Source organism: Meles meles, chromosome 10, assembly GCF_922984935.1.
Source record: "Meles meles chromosome 10, mMelMel3.1 paternal haplotype, whole genome shotgun sequence".
Taxonomy (NCBI): domain Eukaryota; kingdom Metazoa; phylum Chordata; class Mammalia; order Carnivora; family Mustelidae; genus Meles; species Meles meles.
This window is the reverse complement of record NC_060075.1, coordinates 109,145,407-109,168,874: the sequence shown is the minus strand read 5'-3', so window position 1 is coordinate 109,168,874 and position 23,468 is coordinate 109,145,407. Positions and strand designations below refer to the sequence as shown.

Sequence of the window (23,468 nt, the reverse complement as noted above, 5' to 3'; positions counted from 1 at the left end):
AAGTTATCCCAAGGTATGAGAGAAAGTACAAAAACTCACAGAATGAGAGCGTAAGGAGACATGGAGAATCTGTCCTGGAGGAGACTGGGGACAGGATATAGTCTACAGGCCTGGAGCTGACATGTCTCTAGAATTCTCTCTTCTACCTCATTAAGCCAAATCTCTCCACAGTACTGTTTCCTAGACAAGATCTATTTCAGTGTCACTGTTCTCTTCTCCAACTCCCTTCTCTCCTTCCTCATTTTCCGGCAGAACATGATGGCTACCACTCACAGTGTAAACCAAGTACCTAGCTGCGCATGTCCACTCCTATTCTTGGGATGAAGGGGGAGGTATTCAGGAATGTGTTGGGGCGGAGCCTGGGTTACTTGGCTCCATACCTGTTGGATTTTTATGACCCCGTGTCAGTGAAGGAAAGAAATAGAATGTCTGCAGTGAGACAAACAGTAGGGGCTCTGGCCCAATAAGGAAGAAAGAAATCTTCAGGATTTGAGATCTGCAAACAGGAACGAAGGGGACAAAATGAAACCCATGAGGGTCTGACATTACTGACTGTCATCCCCAAAGCCACAATATCCTGTGTCACTGGTAGCTCCAATGACACCAGGAAAAATAAATCCGTGCCCTCACATCATCCCCATGTCCAAAACCTATTGGCCAGAGTCTGCTGTCCCAGCCTTCTTCCCACCCAACCTCTATTACGACCTCCAGATTAGAGGCTTCTAACCATAGAGAGCCCCACTTACACCTCCCCCCACTTTGACCTCATTCACACTCTGGCCATTTATCCAAACCTTAGAGATATAAACAGATAATTTAGAAAAGAGTTTGCTTCCTTATACATGTGTCTGTTGAACACACAGCAGCCCATCAAATGACCAAACATCACAAACCATTTGTCTCAGCCTTCTTCTTCATTATCACTCCCCTCAAGGAGCTTTGTAGACATTTTCTTCCTCATCACACACCCCCATGAAATTTTAATACCATGGAACCATGGATATACTATATTTCTACTTATGTGATGTATACACATAAAAAGAGTACAATTTCTTTTATCTACAAAGAACCAATTTTCACCCCCTTAGGGGAGCTATAACCGCTGTTAAGAATGCATGATCTTGAAGCATGAAGCAATTAAAATAATTGTGCCAGAAGTATCTAATTCCTGTTTCCCTAATACTGCACTATACTAAGACTATAAATCACCCAAAACAGCATCTTTCCTTTAGATCAATAATCTGTACTAAAGAGCTCCAGTCAAGCCAAGTCTTAATCTCCTGGGAGTCTAAAACACAAATTATCTTCCCATGGCACCCACTGCCTCTTCCTTCACCCCGTCATAAGAAAGCCTACAGAATTAACAAGAGTCACCCTCAGGTTCATGCCAACTCCAAAGTAAGTTTCTTCCTTCTACCTTAACACATTTTAGTTAAATACTAAAACACAAACACAGTCAACCCATTTCCCCTTCCAGAAACTAGATAACTGTACTTACCTCTTGCCGTTTGAAGTTCTGGACATATTCTTCAAACTGCTCATCTTTTGTCTCATCAGCTTTCCCAAGCTTCTGAAGGACCTAGATGGCAAATAAAACAAAATAGTTTGATTCAGTGTCTTCAAGTAACAGGCAGAGCAAGGCTGCTGTTTTGCAGCACTCAGCATAGCCAGTTTTTCTGTCCTGGATTCAGCTAGGCTTGATGGCTTGGGGTTGATCAGACTTGGATTTTAACCAAGTTCAGCAATTCACAGACTAAGCAATGTAATGCTACATTGCATTCATCAACTTACATATCTGCTTCCTCCAGTAGGCAGAAGCAAAGCTCTGTCTTGTCTTCTTGTCCAAAGCATCTGGTACAATGTTCAATGCATAACAGGTACAGTTGTTTGTTAAACAGTAAACCAAGGTTATGCCCCTGAAGAATTACCTACTTTATAGGGATGGTATTAGAATTAATGGAGACAGGCCCATGACAAACTCTCCCCCACCACCCTCCAATATGCCTTTCAACTCCCTAAAAGCTCAAAGAGGCCCTGAATAGAGACTGGATATTAGCAATCCAGGGCATTAGGGAATGCTGTGTGGAGCTTATTCAAACTGTGCTGGAAACCCTAGCAGACAGGAATGCGGCCGACTACATTCCAGCCAAAGAAGCAGTCTCAGCGGAGATCACTGGAAAAATCATTATATATTGTGGGTACTGGGCAGGAGGTGTTCTGCCTTCCTAAAGCACCAGATGGGGTTCTAGGAGAAGGAGTTCTTCGAGAGAGAGCAGAAAGTTATTTGGGGTCAGAGTAGAAGGATCCTGAGAGCCATAACTGGGTTCTCTATTCAATAGTCCCAACATCTAGGTTCTAAAACACCAGGTCGTTCAAGAATTTTAAAAAACTCCATAAACACTGCCTTAATGAGTTGAAAATTATTTATATGAAAATGTTGTCCTTAACTTTTGAAAAACTGTAACAACAGGTCATCTTAGAAGTGTGTTGTAAATGGAAGATATTGTTACTATTATTTTTGTTATTACCATTGTGGTAAGAGAGAGAGGGCAAATCAAAATCGCATAGGCCACACTTGATGGAGAAGGAAAGTCAATGACATCGGGATTCTTGACCTTGTTCTATGATCTCCGCCCCCCATCCACTCCTGTATTTTTTGTTCCAAAGTCAAAATAACTTTAAGAAGTCATTCGATAGCTTCTTTATTCTACCTTTTAAAAAACTTTCATTTTGAAGCCAGGTCTCTCAAAGGTCCTCTTGCCACAAACATAAACACTAAGAGTAGTGGGGGAGGTACCTAGCATTAACTATGTGACCTTCCCTCCTGATTTGGCTACTCTAGAGCAGGAAAGTCTTTGAGTAGTGGCAACACCGTATCTGTTGGCAGCAGTTCCCAAAAGCCAAGAAAGGCTGTCAATTTCTCCTGAGCAAGCAACGTTGACCCCACCACTTTCCACGCAGTGCAAAGGCACTGCAATCTCAGGAGTGGGAGAAAGAGAAAGATGTTTACGGAGCCTCCACTATGCACCTGAAACCTCAGAGAGTGATTTACATGTTATGTCTTTCATTCTCACAACACTCATAGCTGCTTCTTATTCTATCCATATAGCAGCTGAGGAAATAAGACAGAGTAAGCAGCTTACTGGAGACCCTCTGGAAAATTCCTTTTGAGGCCTGGTACCCCGTCCCCACCCACCGATAGCCTGTCCTCGTGCGAAAAAAGTGGGATTTACACATACTGTCATTCTCATCTGAGATTCCTGGAAGCCACAATACTCTGAGAAAGACCCATCTTCGAGGGTGCATATCTACCACTGGGAAGGGGATTCTTCACAGACTCTTTGCTGAAAGTCTGTTATTTAAATTTTAAATCATGACACCTTGCATTTCATATTTCTAGAAATTGTTCATATAATTAAAGTAGAAAAAATGACCCAAAAAACTGCTTCTAGGTGTCAGGAGAGAAAGAATTATAATTGGACGACACCGTAAGCCTACAAGCCTACACGCTCCCTTCTAAAGACTGCAGGAAAGGACCCAGACCTCTGTGAGCTACAGCACACCCACATCTTGATGGCAGCAGCCGGAGGAGAGATGGGAAGGCACGAGTCAGGGGCAGCAAAGGATGTGGACTTTCTCATGCCAGTCACTGTGATGGGGGATTCTATTCCTTCTGCTGATTCTCATGAAGCCTACTCGCTCCTATTTTAATTGCATCAACAGCATAAACTTACACTGACAAAAAGCTTGGGGGGGGGGCGGATATTGGATATATCACACAATGAGAATCAGGATTCACAAAAAGACCTTCTCCTGCAAGATGTTATTCAATGGAGATAAAATTTGGGTCAAAAATGTAAATTGTACAAGTACTGAATTTATGATATCAACTTTCAACCAATATCAACAGAACAGATGCTAGGAATATGTGGCTTACACCCTTTGGGAGAAATAAGGGATGACTTCTGCAGATACTCAATACGAGTCAACAAAGTGATGTTGCTGGGAAGCTCCTTAGGCCACATGAGAGCAAGTGGGAGAGTAGGACTGCAGGCTTCCCTGCCACGGACAAGGTGGTGAGTACAGAGAGTCACAGACAGCCTGGAACCAACTAAAGGGAATCCCCAAAAAGCAGAGAGAATTGATTCCCTGAGGTAAGAGGAAATTTTGATGTAACTAGAGATATTTCCAGGGAGAAAAGAAGAGGAAGAGAGTGCAGCTGTCTTCAAAGACTAAAGGGTAAAGAAGGTGGTAAAGAAGGATCAGACTTGTTCTATCAAAAACCAAGATCGAGGACTAGCATCAGTAGGTAAAAGCTATATATAAAACACTTTGCACAAACTTATCAAAGTTTTCTGGAAACTAAATAGTTTGTTGGTAGAGGTAATAAATTCACTGTCCTAGCCATTATCTGAGCGTTTGAAGCAGTAGTTATAGGTACCAGAGATTTATTCATCAAACAGGTGAACAAAATAAGTATCTTCTAATTCAAATTTGAATTCTCATTTCAGATATCTTCTAATTCTCAAAGCCATAATAAGTGTATCAGGTTTGAGTGTATCAACTTTATCAAGTGTATCAAGTTTACCCTACAAAAGAAGCAAATCACCATGAAGGCAGAGAAGAAAGTCTATTTACTTCGACCTCCAGCAGAAGCCGACATACTGGAGACTGCATGCCAACCTCCATGCAAGGTGCCGCAAGGGGGGCTGAATCTATGGACCAGGAGCGTGGTGGTGCTGAGGCATGAGGTGCAAAAAGGGGAGCTGGAGGAAGATGCCAGATTACAGAGGGGATTAGTCTGCACAACTAAAGACTGTAATTTTCTCCCATAGAGGAGAGTGAGCCAATGAGGTGTTTCCCTGGAGGAGGACACCCGATGAGACCTGTGCACCTGGATGACAGTGATAGGACAAATTAAGAGACGGTGGGACCAGTTAAGAGACTTACACAGGCAACATGACTGAGTCTGAGCCAGGAGACAGATGGGACAGACCCTTAAAAAGTACTTACTGGCTTACGAGATGGACAGGGTAGCGACAGAGATGATGCGAGGATGACCTCGGGTTTCTGCGGCCAGCTGTTGGGACCTAGGTTGTGGTTAAGACGCCAGGGAGGGAAATGGTTCCGATGTGGGATTGGGAAAGTTAAGAACCAGAAACATGCATCAGGACTTTGGATGAAATTGAGGGCCCGGCTAGAAAACTCACTTCAGCAGTTTTGTCATTCTTCCCCAGCAGCCTCAAAACTGGGGGTCAAATTGATCTGCTATAGTAAAAGTACCTTAAGGCAACAAAAATACTGAAACCTGGAACTGAGAGGATTAAGAATATCTTCTACCCTGTTTCCTGTCACCATATTTTACAGTGAGTTTCCAGCCTAGGTGACCCCTCGCATTTCCTATGCACTGGCCACCTCAAAAATATCAATTAAGCCCAAACGGTCCGGCACCACTGACGTTACAGGACAAGTACTATACATTCATGTATCTGATATTTATGTTCTGACAATGCAGTAACATCTTCCACCTACAGGCAAAGGGCAGACAATTCTGTGTTCATGCATTCTGCTTTAGGTCAATTTCATTTGCACTGACACTTTACTCTTTTGAAACAACAGGATTTTGTTGTCACTTTCATTGCTGCTGTTTTCAAATGTAAAATTCCATTCTAAGTTGAATGAGCTTTTTCAAACTGCCTTTCTGAAGGTGAGATTCTGATACATCCCCCTAAGTCTGGCTGCTTCATGCTTCCACCTCAGGCCTGAGGTTCAGGAGTTCTGATCTGGACCGTGGGAAATGAACCGAAGGTCTCAGAAAGGAGGGGGTAATCGGGTGATGGGTACTGAGGAGGGCACATGTTGTGATGAGCACTGGATGTTATACGTAACTAATGAATCACTGAACACTACATCAAAACTAATGTGACAACAGTGACTAACTAAACATAATAAAAAAAGAAAAAAAAAAGAAGAAATTCTGATCTGATCACAAAAGACAGCATGGACCAGGCGAATGAAAAATTAAATAGGAAGGAAAAGCAGGAATATGGTAGCTCAGAATATTTCCACTAATAAATCTTCTTTCAAGTGTCTCCTAAAGCAGTCAGTTCCCCAGCACAGTTTGCATGGGCTCCTCCAAACATGGGAATCTCACATTCTTTTTTTAGAGAGATTTTCTAGAATTCTTCAATTAATTGTTATTTATTCATGAAATGTTAATTGTTCATGAAGTGGTCAAGTAAGGTCCCTAAAAATTCAGAACTCTTTGATTTGGGCAGTTTCCCCATACTGTAAATCTACTATTTCAATCAAGGTTCAAATCCTCATAGTCCAGAGCAAATAAGTACTGACTGACTGCTATAATAGGAACAGAAGAATTGCCCTCTTTTCATATTTTTAAATTAGGAGTGGAATGCTATGTTGGCAGCTTTCAGAAAAGGTAGCTGGCATTTTGAGGCAAAGAAGAACTTCACTATCTTCCATTGCACATGGGATGTGAAGGAGCTGGTACAAGGAAGGGATGAAGACCACAGGTACTTCTACAGGAATGGTTAAAAGAACTCTGCAGGATGGGCCACTGGGATTCCTGAGAAAGATTCAGGCTTTGGATGAGGGATCAGACTGGACAAACTTCTAAGTCTGAGGGATTCATGCTCCTTACGTTGGACTCTAAAAGTCAAGGAGAGAACTGCACAACATAGTCCTCTCTGAACAAGGAGGCACCCCTCTCTTCACACTCTCTGTATTGGAGGTGGAGGCAGAGGCGGGGGGGGGGCGGGGGGGACAGGGGAGGAGGAGGAGGAGGAGAAGGAGGAGGAGGAGGAGGGGGAGGGGGAGAGGGAGGGGGAGAGAGATAAAATTATGTATACATTATCCATTCACTCCACCAGTCAACTGCATGGGATGAGCAGGGTCTCCTCTTATCTGAGTAAGACATGAAGAGTTGGTCTACTCCACCCCCCACCCCAGCCCATGTGCACATGATTCATTCACTCATCTGTCCAGACACTCACATGTCCATGTGCAAGTTCTGCCTCTGGAAGTTCCACCACCTGGGACTGGAAGGAAGCCATCAGGTCCATGCGAATGCAGGGTAACCACCTGTGCTTTAGGGTCTATGGGCAGGCACTGCACTGGGTGCCAAACTTCAGGGTCCTAGACCTTTGACCTCCTTCTGACTGTGTTTCTAAGACTTAAAGAAGTAGCTTTAAGGTGCCCTAACTTGAAAGGAACAAGATGAATCATCCTTTGGTGTGGTTCACATACCACTCAAGATCCTGCACTTTGCCCTCCATCTGGCCCTTTACAGATTTATGTCTGCATCATCACGGCATCTACCCTTTGCTCTGGCAGTTTTCAGTAATACGTTAGCCATCGTGGCCTCTAAGCCTTCCAGAGGCTGGCAGGGGCCTTCCTCTAGTTCTGGAAAACATTGTTGGGGAGGTAAGCAAAAACAGGTGAGAGAGGGGATGTTCCCAGCCTTTTGTCCAGTTGAGTGAATGTCAGACTTAGCAAGTTTGAGGATAACATATGGTAGAGACAAAGTACAAATCTCACACAGGAGCAGGTTTATGCTAGGTGTGACAGAGCCAACTGGGAATCAGAATGCAGTGGAGGGAAGAAAGTTCTGGAGCCGAGGAGGGAAAAAGAGGTAAGTGAAGGGCCCCCAGAATGCAGATACAGTAAGCAGCAGCCAAGCTCTCTTCAGTCATGCATCGACCTGGTCAGGTATCATGCTCCTGAAGTCTGTTCCCTCTCTACTTCCCAACATTGAAAGCTGGGGACATCTTAGTTCTCCAAATTAAAAAAATAATTCTTGGTGGAAAAAAAATAGCTTGAGGACTACTGATGGAGGAAAGATGAATGGATTCTGGCCCCTGGCACCCAAGGCCCTTCTCTTCTCAAGGTGCCTGTTCTCTCCCTCTGGGTTAGCCTCCATGTCTCTGAGCTACATTTCTATCTACCGGATACTTCCAGTACCCAAAAGAGAACGCAGCATTTACACCAAAATTCAGCAACACAGAATTGTACTAAAGCCCTCGAATCACCTTGGCCCTCTGAGAGAGACTAAATTTTTCCTCTTCAGCGGCAACCCCATCAAGGACATGCCAATGGTGCACGGGGTAATACAAAACTCTCCAGCCACATTACGTCATTTAAATTCATCCTCCTGCTCCTCATCCAGAGGAATATATTCCTCCATTGACCTCTATCCATGGGTCAGTAGACCCATGTCTACTGAAACGGTGGTGAACCACCCACAGAAGAGCTGCTAAAATGCACGTGGTTAGGGGAGCCAGGGAGGGCTCTACACCCAGGCAGTACTCCAGGGAGCAGTTCTCTTCCTGATCCCTTTATACGCACTCCTCAGACAGTCTTGCTGACCTCAGTTACCCACTGGACCAGCAGATGAATCAGCAACGTGAAAACACAGACCTACACTACAAACACGGAAGATGTTGGCTTAGGCAGAACAAAGAGTTCACAAAGCTCTACCCAGGAGTTCAGGATTTCAGTCAGGGCTATAAACTGCCCAAGTCAAGAGGGGGCTGGCTTTTGGTGCCGATGGGTATGAAACCAATGAAAAGGAATACAGAGAAGAAAGAAAGGAAATGTGCTGGTTTCTCCTCCTTTTGTGAAAATGCCCCACCGTAATAGCTCTGTAATTCCCTAGTATATTAGCTATTATCTATAGAAATTTAAAATATACCAAAGTTCTATATGCATTATATCTAAAAATGAATTTAATCTTTCCAACAATCTTATGAGTTCAGTTACGATGTTTATCTTCACGTTACCAAGGAGAACACTGAAATTTGGAGTAACTGGCCAGTGACAAAGCTGGCATGTAACTGAGCCAGGATTCCAGGCAGACAGGCTAATTCAAGTCTACTTCTCACCACTAGATGATAATGCTCTAAAGACAGCAACAGGGGAAAGAAACATGGCCTGGTGGCCATATTCTTCCCTGGAGAGCTAAGACATTCTCCTCCACTCCCACTGACTGTATCACATTGTCAGAAATGCTCATACAATAACAGCTAGATCCATACTTTTGCTAAACAAAAGCCATCTGACAAAATCTCAATCCAAAAGAGGTTATTACATGTACTCATAGACTGTGAGCGATGTCCACAGGTTGAACAAAATGCCTTCCCCCATTCTATCCTCACTTAGGCAGAAACCATCCAATTTGCTTCTGACTAGCAAAAGGCCTGGGAAGACATTACCTCCTTGTAAGATCAGGGCACAGAGTAACTCACTGAAGCAGAGGTGGTACAGAAAAACAAGATGAAACCACCTCACTTGATTCCACGGATGTCAAGACCAGATCCTTCCATTAGGACAAGTGACAAACTCCGAGAGAGATAATCCAGATAACCCAGGTCCTCTCTGACACCTCTTCCGACACTTCAGCACTAAAGGTCCCACTCTTGACACCACTCACCTTCATGAGTTCCTTGCAGCCCATAATCTTGGCATCACAAAACATAGTTTCCCCCAAGAGCTGCCAACTTCTTTCTCATGTTGTCAACAAAGTTTTCATGCCCTAGTGGATTGGTAACTGATTAAAAATCATAGGAAAGATTTTTGGAAGTTTTGTTCTATGTTATCAACAATCTTTCTCCTAAATTTCAAGAGGTAAATTCAAGGATTGAGATGGGCAAATTCAGGTATAACTAAGAAAAACCCTCACTAAGGCAGTGTGTTGAGGCCCTGGACTAAAATCGTTGGTAATGGATGGGAATGAGAGCCCTGTCTCTTTGTGGGAATTTGAAATAATTGCTTATCTGCTTTGTATACCATGTGAATGAGGCCTACTCTCAGAATAATTCCTGTTCCCTTTGTATCCCATAGGGATGTTCTAAATTTATGTATTATAAATCTACATAGGCTGGGGTTTGGTTTTCAGCTACCCTTTTGATTCACCCTGCTCTTTCTAAAGTGGTATTTCCCAAAGAGTATTCCATGGGACATAATCTCAGAAATCTCCATTAAAAAATTTTTAAAAAAAATTAGGGTTAAATCCATCAGAAAAATACCAAGTATTATATATCCCTCTATAGAATATAAAACAATATAGTTAAAGGTTAAAAAAGGGAAAATCATAGTGCTCATAAAAACACAACATGAACACGTGTCAAAGATGAATTTTTAACTCAGTATTTAATGAGAGAACTGCTAAGATGTTAGCAGTTCCAGGAAAAATTCAAAGAAATGACATATACAGGCAATAAGGAATGCTGAATGAATATTAAATACACTGGACAACAGCCAACTGCACCTCTCTAACACAATCCTAAACCTTTCATAATTTTCCAGTATAAGCATATTAAAGTCTCCAAGAAGTAATACAATTTAAAAAAACCCTGCATTTAACATTATTCAACCCTGTGTTTCCCACATATACTTGTTAACCTCTTAGAAGGTTACTATTCACTGGAGCACAATTTGGGGAACAGTTTCTTCTCTCTTCATCATATGGGCATCTCTGATCTTTACTACAAAAACAGGTGAGGAATTACATATGAATATAAAACCCCTCGATTATTTGTAGGGAGGTTCTCCTTACCTGTACCAGCCTGCTCCGAAGAGAAAATAATCAAATTAAAAGAGGAAGGAATTCAGCTGGTGAGAGGGAAGTAATTCTTGATTGATTTGCTCAGATATAAACTCCATTAGCATGTGAATTCTCTGGTTTGGGAGAAGTTGCAGAAGAAAAGAGAGCTAATAGGGTGGGCAGGAATGGGGCAGGTTTACCCCCCAGCCCCTTCCCTTGGAGTCTGCCCTGGGCAAGGCTCTTCATCTTTCTGTGGTCACCTTCACCTCTGTAAATTAAGGATACTACTCACACCTTACTCAGATGGTTCGCAAATTAAATGGTAAGATACATGTAAAACTTTTACTTCCACTTCTAGCAATAAGGGCTTAAGAATGTTACCTGTTAGAATCACTGACCTCCTAACACGTGATACTGGACAATCCTGAAGGACCTGAGAGTAGAGGCCTATGGATGACTCCTGAGGCACATATCTATCTTGAGATACGAGGATTCTACAGCTGCTCCCTAGAGATAACCTTCCCTTTGTCTGATGAAGATACACATAAAGGAACAATTACAGCAACATAGTCTCTCCAAATAAGACTTGAAGAGTGAATAACATGTAGACGGACTGTGGGTCTCCCTTGAGGAGAGCAAAGATGACCCTGGCCTCTTTTTAGGCAAGGGGCCCTCTATCTAGGTCCACAGATAGATTCCATGGTGTCCATGGATAACCTGAAATTATATATCTGATACAGTTTGAATGTGTCTTTTATTCAAAGGGGTTCATGGCTTCCATCAGATGAAGAGCCACTACTCTCAATTCCAAGATGGGCACAGTGGAAAGAAAATAAGGACACAAGTCAAATCAAACAGGACCTCACCCGATCACCTATGAAATCTGAGTGACCTCTGCAAAACTCTTAATGTCATTAAGCTTCTGTTTCCCCATCGTTAGAACAGGGAGCAGGCCAGATCTCTGAAGAGTAAATGAGAACATGAGTAAAGAGCCTAATTTGATGCCTGACTCCAAAAGATGCTTTTTAGTAAGGGTTCATTCTTTTTCTTCTCTTTCATTTAATATCTTCATCTTAAATTGTAATGGGAGGAGGCTGACAGGAGAACAGATTTCATACAATCTAACTTGCTCATCCAACAAATGAGAGTCTGAGAGAAGTATACTGCCAAAGTCACATCTTCAGCCTTCTACAATACAGAGGAAACTTTCACGGCTAATGGGACACTGTGAAGACTATGAAACCATTTTCACTGAGAACATAGTTTGCTGGAAATTCTCTTTCTTCAGCTCAGTAAATGCTTCTTGGGCAATTTCTCACTGAGAACATAGTTTGCTGGAAATTCTCTTTCTTCAGCTCAGTAAATGCTTCTTGGGCAATTCTCCAACTCTAAGAAACACACATATGTCAGTAACATTGCCAAGGCAACCAAGAGTAGCCTCGAGTCGATGTCTGAGTTCCTAGAAACCGTCCTTATTAGCAACTCCCCCAGAGTACTGAAGCGACTGAGGAGTTTGAGAGCGGCGAGAAATGGAATCCTTCCCTATGACTCTCATTCCAACCAGGAGACCAAATGCCACCATCAGATCTGCTAATGTATCTCCTGAATCAGGAAAATCTGTGCCTAGGGACAGAGGGAGGAATCTGGGCTAATACCAAGAGCAGCTTGCTATTTTTAGGTTTATTTTCAAGACCAGAAGTTATTTAAAAGTGTAGCATTTTGTTGTTGTTATTAGAAAGAATAGTATGACCAGAATCCTCGTACTGGAATTCTCATTGCAGTCCTACCTGGGGTCACTGAATGACATCAAAAAGGCTACTCATCCTGGTAAGCAAACTCACTTCCTTTTTAATTAAATGATGACTTTTGGTAACTTGCCTTTTCCTTACTTATAAATACACTGTGAAAGAAGAAAAAGAGAGAGGCTGTTGGGTACTTAGAGAATGTCTCAAAACATGTTCTTCATAATCACAGATTGGAGTGCCACCAAAATACTACAGGTTTTTAAAGGTCCCCCAAAGCCTTGCAATATACCCCAAATGCTGGACTCACCATCACCAAGGATTTTGGATACATCCAACAGGATATGCAGCCAATAGATGATTTCCCTAGTGGTCCTATCTTTAATGTTTATTGCTCCAGAACTAACAATAATTTGATTTTTTTAAGATTTTATTTATTTATTTGACAGACAGAGATCACAAGTAGGCAGAGAGGCAGGCAGAGGGGCGGGGGGAGAGCAGTCTCCCCACTGAGCAGAGAGCTTGATGCAGGGCTTGATCCCAGGACCCTAAGATCACGACCTGAGCCGAAGGCAGAGGCTTTATTTAACCCACTGAGCCACCCAGGCACCCCCAATAATTTGATTTTTAAAACCAGATTAAATTGTACAGATTATACAATTATACAATTATAAATTGTACAGATTATAGGTTTGAATGGAATTTAAAAAAAAAAAAAAGGAGATTGCTAATAGACTGAAAACCAAACATCCCTTCTCTGGAAATGAGTCCTAACATAGGACTGGACACGGTGTTTTCAGTTCACTTTGTTCCTGTGGTTATTTTCTAAAGATCTGTGCTCAAGAAGGAACTCTGAGTTCCTTCATAACCTTTCTTTAAAGAACACTGGAACAGAGGGACAACATAAGGTACTGAGGGCACTTGGCTGAGAAAAAGGCTGCTCCCTCTACCTGCCCACAGCCTGCCTGTGTCAGACCATGGCCTCCTGTTCCCGGCCTCTCAGAGCTGAAAATGCTTCTCAACAGAGAACATGCAATCACCACAAGCAAAGAAATTATGAACAAACAAAGAAGAAAAGTGAATCATGTAGCACTAATAATTTTTGCATGTATTTCTTTATTTTCATTTTATGCACTGATTCTCAGTTTTCTGTATTTAATGGCTGATCGGCATGAAGGAAATGTACTAAGGAAGAGAATGTACTAAGCACAGTTTTGTAGAAAGTCTGCTCTTCAGATTTAATTTGGCATTTCCTAAGCCAGAATTACCTTGTTCTTATGGTTAACGTGGATATTTTATGATGTGGAATATACACTTTGTAGAAGTTTTTTAAAATCACTCTAAGACTATGCTTTGGCTTATATCACCAGACTCTTACATGCCATTTAGGCTATTGTAGGGGGATGTTTTTAGAAACAGTCTGGTGAGTGAGAATTATTATATGACAGGATGGGTGGGGAGAACACCACTGTCTTTTGGAGACCCTGATATTCATAGAAGACTTGCATCGGTGAAATATGCTTCTGGAATAGCCTTTCACTAGCTGTTCACACCATCAGTAAATATAGCACCCACTCCACCACCATCCACAGTTTAATCTTCCGCAATTTCAGTGACCAGAGGCCAACCACAGTCCAGAAGATGATCCTCCTCGGACATGCTGTCAGAAGGTCAGTCGTAGCCTAATGCTATGTCACAACACCTCCGTCGTTCCCCTCCTTTCATCTTGTCCCATAGGCATTCTATCACCCACATCACCACAATACTTTGTAAGAGAAAGACCACGTTCATATAACTTTTCTTACAGTATACTATAATTGTTCTATTTTATTATGTTATTGCAGTGAATCTCCTACTGTGACTCATTTATAGATTAAACTTTATCAAAGGTATGTATGACGAAGGAAGAACATAGTATATACAGGGTTTGTATTATCCACGGTTTCAGGCATCCCCTGGCGTTGGGGACAGCGGCGGGGCCTGGGGAAGGGCTGTACTTGCAGACACTTCTGTGATGCATACTCTGCATTTACCCATCCGGATGCACACTCTGCCCTTGCCACCCTGCTCAGCGCTCTAGAAACTGGATCTGCAGGGCCTGCCTCCTGCCCTGGCCCTCTGGCTTCTATCTGGAGCCAACCAAGGAGAAGCCCCAGCAGGAGATGGAAGGGTGGGAGAGGGGACAGGCTGGGGCACAATTCCCTGACTCTTTGTCAACCACCCACTGGTGCAGTAACTTGAACGGTGGTCTCCCCAACAAGTACACCTCCTCTCTCGGAGTTTTCATAGTGGCTCCCTTCTCTTCTACTTCAGGCCCAGAAGTAAGACGTCACCAACACCCCTTTGCCCCTGGCCCCAAGGGCTTTCCATCCCCTCATCCCCTGCCCATTTCCCTTAACCCTCTCCACAGAGCATCCTGGAATAGAATTTGCATCTCAAAATTTCTAGCTTAAAATCTCCCAGTATCCTGAAACATCTCAATGGGGAAAAATAATGAATTCAACAAACCAACACTCTCCTAAAAAAGTAGCACTGTGTGTCACCCCATAGGAATGATCTAAAAACAAACCAGTACAATTCCTCCTACCAGAAACAACGTGCACAATAAGCAAGTCTAAGTGTACTAAGCCCACAACAATGGGGTTTTGCCAACGACAACACTTTGCAGGAACATAAGCCCTATAGTTGCCAAAGGATAATTATCATTAAAAAGTGTTTAGTAGGATGTTTTCAGCCTTCAACTGAATGCATCTCAAAAGGCAGAAGTTGTTTTTTCCTTTAAAGAGGTTGCAGGACTTTTAAACCAGGAGTTGTCACAACACTGTTCCATCAGTTTTAAAATTTCCATATTTCCTCCATTGAGAATTCCAGATATTCACAACCAAATCCTAGCAGGCTTTTTTGAAGCAACTGATTCTAAAATTAATCTAGAAATGTAAAAGACCCAGAACAACCAAAACAATTTTGAGAAAAGGAGAATTTAAAAAAAAAAAAAAAAAAAGATGCTACATCCCACACCAAAGTTCTTTAGAGATATTAAGACAAACTTTCAGAATAGAAAAACTAAAAATGGGATGGCTGATTTCTGTCCTACAGAAATGGTTGTTTTGTTCAAAATCCTTGACCTTAGTACCTTAGTGCCTGGTAAATCTTGACCACAGTGACAGAAAACAATGACTACGAACAACTAGTTCATAAGCCTTACTCCACATCCATCAAGCAATCAAGTCTTAACAGAGGGTCTCTTGTGTAGAGCCCAGAAGCTACAAGATAGAAACCAACACAGAAAGAAGGGAGGACTGTGTTTCTGGGAACATAACTGACCATGTTTCTAGGATAAAACCACTCCCCACAGACTGTACATTCATGAGATAATCGTTTAGACTCATGGGAGACACTGGTTCCATACTTTATTATACGCAGTATTTTAGAAGTACTTCTCTGCCTTCTATTTTAAAAGATTCAGAGATGAGTTTGCTTTCTACATTGGTTCTTTTTCTTCTCCTCCTGGGTGTACCAGTTAGAGCCATAATATATAATACTTGATATCTGATTAGTCAGAAAATAGAAAGAATCCTGTAGACTGATCAATATCAATGTCAGGTTAACTGAAAGGAGGAACCTATAAACACTTTCAAATCTTATTGCACTGCTTCCAAGAATTAGTCATCTTGATGAATGTATTAAGCAACAGGTAAACTGATTCCTTATTTGGAGTCCTTTCATCCTACTTACATTTCCTTCTCTCAAAACTTGCCACTCAAAGTGGATCTTCACACGGCAGCAACAACCTCACCCAGCAATTTGCTAAAAATCAGAATCTGGGCTTATCCCAGATCCAATGAATTGGAATCTGCACTTTAACAACATCCCCAGGCAATCCATCTGCACACTCAAGGAGGTCTGCTCTAAAAATTACAAACTCAGTGTCAAATCCCACAGGTAAATAAAAGAATCTAAGTCATTATTCTAAGCATTTGTTGTAGATGCAGAAAAAGAAATCAAGATCATCAGACTGGAGCTATTATGGTCACAGGAGACATACTGACTTCTGGTTATTAAAGTGAACACACTCTTAAAAGAGATGACTAAAAAAAATTCCAAATGGTGAAATGTTCTGGACAGTTGACTAGATTCTGGCTGCTTCCAATTCAATTTGCATTTTCATGAAGTCATCAGAATTAGATTTTTTTTTAATTTTTTTTTTCTTTTTTACAGATTGAGAGAGAGAGAGAGAGAGATTACAAGTAGGCAGAGCAGCAGCCAGAGAGGGGAGGAAGCAGGCTCCCTGCCAAGCAGAGAGCCCGATACGGGGCTCGATCCCAGGACCCTGAGATCATGACCCGAGCTGAAGGCAGAGGCTTAACCCACTGAGCCACCCAGGCGCCCCAGAATTAGATTTTTATAAAATGATTCTGCAAACCACTCCAGAGAAAATACAGTCATCCCCATTATTCTCATTTTTGTCCACAATACGTGAATTAAACTCGAGTTTCTGGCTCAGTTATATTCAACAGCTTCAAATAAATGAAAGGGGAACATCCCTAAAGTTTTTCCTGGCCATCTGCCAAAATGATAAGCAATCACTGGCTTGCTCAAAATCCCTGATGGATGCTCTTGCCCTTTCATGCAGAAACAACAACTGAAACCAGATGAGCAGCATCTGGTTTTGGATTTCAGAACCAAGGCTTCAAGCTCCTTGGGACTGCAGGCAGGGGATTTTAACATCAGAAAATCACAGCTGTGAAGAATAAATCTATTTCTATATAAATGTCCTATGATGATTTTCTACATAAAATAGGAAAGAGGCTTTTAACTCAGTAGTTTGCATGCCACGGCACCGTTAACACTGAACGGATCTTTGCTTCCTCCTCCAAAACCTAATGAGTAACCAGAGGCCAATGCCTGTTCAGTACCTGACTGGGAACCAGACACCACGGCTAGCCTCGGAAGATTCCCTACAAACACGGACAGTACTCGCTGCCTCCTTTGCACATAATTGTGGCAAATGGGAGTCTTCTCTCCCCTTCATTGTTTCTTTCCTTTTCCTTCTCATTCCTCACCTCTCACTGAGAGTTTTGTAACGGACTTTGTCACCATGAAGCACACACTTGAATTACGCTGTGAAAAGTAGCCAGCAAGAGGAAGTTTCATTTTTCTAAAATTTTCCAAAAAATATAAAGGACCTGATTTTCTTCAAAGGATGCTGAGACCTCAAAAACACAAATTCCCCCTCCTCCCAATGAACCCCGGACCCTGGGGAAGAGCCGAAGTGATGGTGAGGGAAGAAAAGAAATGGGGTGGGGTGGCAGGGACAGAGGGAGGTGCAGAGCTACACATGCTACACAGGCTGCTTGTGAAATGTTGTGCTACAAACTTAGGAAATGAGAAAAGTATAAAGAAATGTCTGTACCATACTCAGGTCTTGAGGTAGGGTCATGAGCGACGTAAATGAGCTTTCTTTGTGATTATGGACTGTACAGGTGCACTCTCCTGGGCATTGAGGGCCAAATAGAAGGGTTACATAACCAGTTGGAAAGACAGATGATACCCTTCAACATACATTTAATAATAGCTCACTCTTGAAATGGTCCAGGAAACCAGATTACTTCATACGGCCTTATATGCCAAGTGCATTTTGAATCTCCAAGAGGGAGATGCAGAATGTAATGCTGTCCAGAATTCTTTTGAGCAGAGAAACTTTTTGTCAAAAGAGTAGCTCGCAAGACTGACGCTCTACACCTGAACAAACTCTGAACCACACTGTAGAGTTCTAGACCTGGTCATCTCTGGAACCTCTCAAATAGCTTTTCAATCTGGCTGGCATCAGGGTCATCTGGCAGGCTCTCTTAATTTAATATCAAATTTACACAGCACCCAAAAGTGAACCATCTCTCAAAACACACAAATCATTAGATGTCCTGGTTCAGCTGGGTTTAAGCACTATCACCCTGGATAGGTCACACAGATTCTGCAGGACTCCTTTCCCCAACTGTCTACTGCCTACAGACAGGGTCCTGAAGATCATTTGTTCCCCAGAAGAATCCCTATATTGTAACCCATCAGGTGTAACTTAGGTTACTGGGATACAGATATCAGTATCATTAACTGACCTGTGTGACTAATTCAGTACAAAGCAGGTTCAAATAATGGGGTGGAGGGAAGTTCTTGGTTCACACCTCAACTTGGCCAAGTTGGACTCCATTAGTTTCTCACAATTTAGAGGACTACTAATGAAATAAAACCATCTGTGTAACACATTCACAAGACCCTTCAGAGACCTAACCATCCGCTGGCCTCAAATCCATGCTCTAGAGTTCTCTGCACCTGCTGCGACTGATCCAGGGGACTGAATCACCCAAGCTCCTGTGCATCTAACCCTTGAAGCCAATGGAAGGCAGCTGCAGGTGAGGAAAGAAAGGTCAGGCTCCACTCTGTCCCAACTCAGTTGTGTTTGTGGCAGGGCTCATGTCCCCTCATCCCTGTAACTCCTGTCTGCAGAACTCTCCTTTATGATTCCAGCTCTCACTGGGTCTGGTTGCCTCATTTTCTTCCCTTGCCCCTTCAAACTAGCAGTGGTTATAGCTACTTCCCATAGTATCAGTCTCTGGTGATGCCCTTAACACTTCCCACACTTCTGCAAACAGTCCATTCATGAACGCCTCTTGAACCATCGAGAGCTGAATTCTGCTTCCTGCCAGGCCCTGGTTGATGGCATGAGCCCATCTCCAGCCCCGGTGATCTAACTATTCTGCTATGCCCATCCTGAACCCATGGAGAGGGTGTAGTATTTACAGTTGCAAAACACACATGCACATATATACACAGTCACAGAACAAAACTGGGCTCTCAGAACAGGTTGCTGAGGGTCCAAATGATGCCTTTATAATACACACAAGGAAGTGTGTATTTAAATATATATTAGATTAAGTCAAAGTTCTAAAACCCCAGTTCTAAAGCAAGCCTATGTCCTAGGGACGGTAATAAATATTGACTCAGAGTAAGACCCTTAAAAATTGTTGTCATGAGCTTTCTGATGGGGTCTTGAGTGCTGCCAGAATTTGATGTCTACAAAATAAAATTCCCAAACTCAAATTGATAGAAAATGGAACCTGATGGTCTTCAAAGGCAAGGCGCTTTGAACTAGAACCACATGCTTGAGGCCTCCTCCCCCAGCTATGCGGACCGAAAGAGGGTTTCTGCTTTTGCTACAGAACAGGCAGCCGGTCTTTAACCAGCTGTCAAGGATACCGAGCTTAGTGAAGTTACAGCCTCCAAAGACTCTGGATTCTCCCTCCAAGAGAAGCATTTCTCCTAACGTGCCGGAGGTGCTGGACCTTTCTGCAGCATCACCCCTATTACCCATATTCCTCCATTTCACCCACCTGGCCGGAAGTGGCTTCCTGAAACCAGGAAGATGTTGAGAGCTACATTCCAGACATTTTCATGAAGCCTGATTTACCCTTTCTTTCCTTCGAAGCCCAAGGGGGAAGTTCGATTCCTGTCAGTGAAGATTTCCGTTGGTCTCCTGTGTTTAGTAGAAAACAAAGTAAATCTGAGACTTAAGTACCACCCAGGACATCCTGGGCTTCCCGTCTGTGCCATATACCAGCCTCAGAAGAATACAGTCATGTCCTCTAGAGGCCTAAAATAAATGAGCACTGTTGTGAGGGTACAATGTCATTCAGTCCTTCTGGAATACAGTTTGGCACCATCTATCAAATCCCTAAAATATCTATATTCATATTCATTGACCCAGCAATTCTGCTTCTATGAATACACAGAGGAATATTTCAGAGATACTTCCAAAGATTTCTCTACAAGAATGCTCATTATAATTTTACTCACCATAGCAAAACAGTAGAGACAACTTAAACATCCCAAAATAGAGAATTATGTTAAATATGTTACTGGCATTTCTATTTCTTACACTGTGGTGGGCTAGACATCTAGAACAACCCTCCCACCCCAAATTTCCAGACAAAATATAATAAACTCTGTTTTCAAAGTATTTCTGAGCGTGGGAGAACTAAGTTAAATCAAAGAGGCCAGTAGGAATGGTCTGGGAGCCCTTAGCTCCAAAAGCAGAGAGCGGCTCCGGCCGGACCAACTAAAGATAATGCTTAGTTGGGGCGGACCCAGGGTGGACAGTCTACCAGGAGACCCCAGCACTCCCCTCCCCAGCCCTGCATATGGCTGGGACCCCAGAGGACTAAGTTTGCAATGTCCCAGTGAATTAGAACTCTACCCATTCCCAGAAGAACATGTTTGACCTTGCTATTAGAAGGAAGTGGGAAGAAACCCAGTCCTTGAAAGGGTGAGCCCCTATCTGGTCTCACTGCATTCAAAACTCACAGCTCTACTATCTGCGGAGTCAAGGGGACAAAACCTCAAGCCAGGAATTTTATCTAAAGTGATCCTTCTGAAGCACCTGGGTGGCCCATTGGTTAAGCATCTGCCTTTAGCTCAGGTCATGATCTCAGACTCCTGGGATCAAAAGCTACATCAGGCTTCTTGCTCAGCAGGATATTTGTTTCTCCCTTTCCTTCTACCCCTGTCCCCCAACCTTCCTGCTCTTTCTCTCTCACTGTGCTCTCTCTCTCTCTTTCAAATAAATAAATAAAATCTTTTTTAAAAAATAAATAAAACCACATTGAGATACCACCTTACACCAGTTAGAATGGCCAAAATTAGCAAGACAGGAAACAACGTGTGTTGGAAAGGATGTAGAGAAAGGGGAACCCTCTTACACTGTTGGTGGGAATGCAAGTTGGTGCAGCCACTTTGGAAAACAGTGTGGAGATTCCTGAAGAAATTAAGAATAGAGCTTCCCTATGACCCTGTAATTGCACTGCTGGGTATTTACCCCAAAGATACAGATGTAGTGAAAAGAAGGATCATCTGTACCCCAGTATTTATAGCAGCAATGGCCACGGTCACCAAACTGTGGAAAGAACCAAGATGCCCTTCAATGGATGAATGGATAAGGAAGATGTGGTCCATATACACTGTGGAGTATTATGCCTCTATCAGAAAGGATGAATACCCAACTTTTGTAGCAACATGGACGGGACTGGAAGAGATTATGCTGAGTGAAATAAGTCAAGCAGAGAGAGTCAATTATCATATGGTTTTACTTATTTGTGGACCATAACAAATAACATGGAGAACATGGGGAGATGGAGCGGAGAAGGGAGTTGAGGGATATTGGAAGGGGAGGTGAACCATGACAGACTATGGACTCTAAAAACAACCAGAGGGTTTTGAAGGGGCGGGGGTGGGAGGTCGGGGGAGCCACGTGGTGGGTATTAGGGAGGGCACGTATTGCATGGAGCATGGGGTGTGGTGCATAAACAATGAATTCTGTTACACTGAAAAGAAATAAATAAAAATAAAATAAAATAAATAAATAAATAAATAAAGCAATCTTTGTTTGCTAGAGCCATGGCTCCTGGGTTTGATGGTGCTGGCAGGGGCCGGGCTGTGGCAGATAAAAGTCTTCCTGGAGGAAATGAACTTTAACCCTGTCCTCAAAGAATTCCTGCAGGTTAAGTTCTAGGGACTATTATAGTAAAGAAATTATACTAATGATTCTAGTACCAATTCCAACGTATATATGTATGTGCTGGGGTGGGGGGGCAAGCGATTCTCCAGCTCCAGCTGGGTATTCTACCATTCAACTCAATTCTGACCCTGTCTACCTGGAGGTCGTGTCAGATCCCACATGTTAAGGTTCAGTCCCATAAGAATGCCACTCCCCACCTCAGACACAAATCACAAGTCCAGATTGCCAACTGCACTTCTGACCCACTGGCTATAGGTGGGAGGTTCCAAGAACCCCCTTCTTGGGTTCAGAACTCAGAGAAATATTTCCCTTTCTAGATTATTGGTTCGTTGCCTCAGGAACAACCCGATGGAAGCGATGCATAGGGCAAGAAACCCGAGCTTCCACACCCTCTCCAGGCACACCACTCATCCCAAGCCCCGATGTGTTCACCACCCCGGAAGCTCTTCGAACCTTGTTTTTTTGGGTTCTCATAGAGGATTCATCACATACTCATAACTGATTAAATAATTGGCCATTGCAGGGGTGGGACCCAAAGTTCACTCTAATTGAGTGGTTGGTTCTCCTGACCACCACCCCCCACCCTTAGGTGCCAACCAAGAGACACCTCATTAACATAACAAAAGAAAACTTCATTGCCCTAATGAAGAAATTCCTGGGGGTCTTAGGCACTCTGTGCTGGGAACTGGAACAGACCAAATATAATTTCTTACTATAATCACAATATCACATATACTTAATAATAAATACATGTTCAGAATCTTCAAAAACGGGGAAATATTCCGGTATTTTATAGTGTAAAAAGAGTGTAAGACAGCAAGATTATGATCCAATATGTGTGTGTGCACATACATGTATGTGTTCACACATAAAGGCTCTGCGGCAAATATATTAGCAGTAGCTAAAGGTTAGCAGAGAGATATTTATGGGTTTTTTTTTAACTTGTCTTCATAATTTTCGCAGTTTTCCGTAATTTTCTAAAATGCACATATACTTTGGAAGTTAGGCCAAAGTCACTGAACCAAACAACCTAGAAAAGAGCATTCCAACTTTTAAGAAAACATTGGATCTAAGTCTTGCCTTCCTTCAGTAATCCTGAAGTAAAATACCATCAGGAGCACTGTGTAAGCATCATGAACTTTTACTTTTACTATCATTAGAGAACAGCCATATGCCAAACACAAGCCCCACCCCCTCACACCAAGCATTGAGGAAGACCTGGGAGGGCCCCTCCCTCTGTGTGAACCAGCAGTCTGGGAAGACTTTCAGGGGAGAAATGAGCCTGGAGAGTCATCTCGAAAGACATACAGAAGCTAGTCTCAGCAAAGAACACGTATTACCTCCCTTCTTTTATCCCTTCCCTCTCTGCTCCCTGCTCTGCCCTGCCTCTCTTTATAGCAAATTTTCTTATTTTATTATTTATGCAGTGCTTGTTATCTGCACCCCCCATTCCATTCATATTCCGTAAGAAAAATCTTTTGTCTTCTGGACTGCTGTATCTTCAGCATCTAGAACAGGGTCTAGCACATAATAAGCATGCAAACACTTCTTGAAAAAATAAATCAAAGGCCCAGAAGCAAGAAGCAAAAGTGTGAGCGCT

General features: G+C 42.7%; 1 protein-coding gene across 2 annotated transcripts in view; it reads right to left on the bottom strand.

Moving 5' to 3' along the window:
• AMPH (amphiphysin) overlaps positions 1-23,468 on the bottom strand; it is a 276,162-nt gene that overhangs the window by 157,996 nt on the left and 94,698 nt on the right. For both annotated transcript variants that reach the window (XM_046021643.1, XM_046021642.1), the window contains exon 2: positions 1,499-1,579. In XM_046021643.1, coding sequence (XP_045877599.1) covers positions 1,499-1,579 — 81 coding nt within the window. The remainder of the gene's footprint in view (positions 1-1,498; positions 1,580-23,468) is intronic.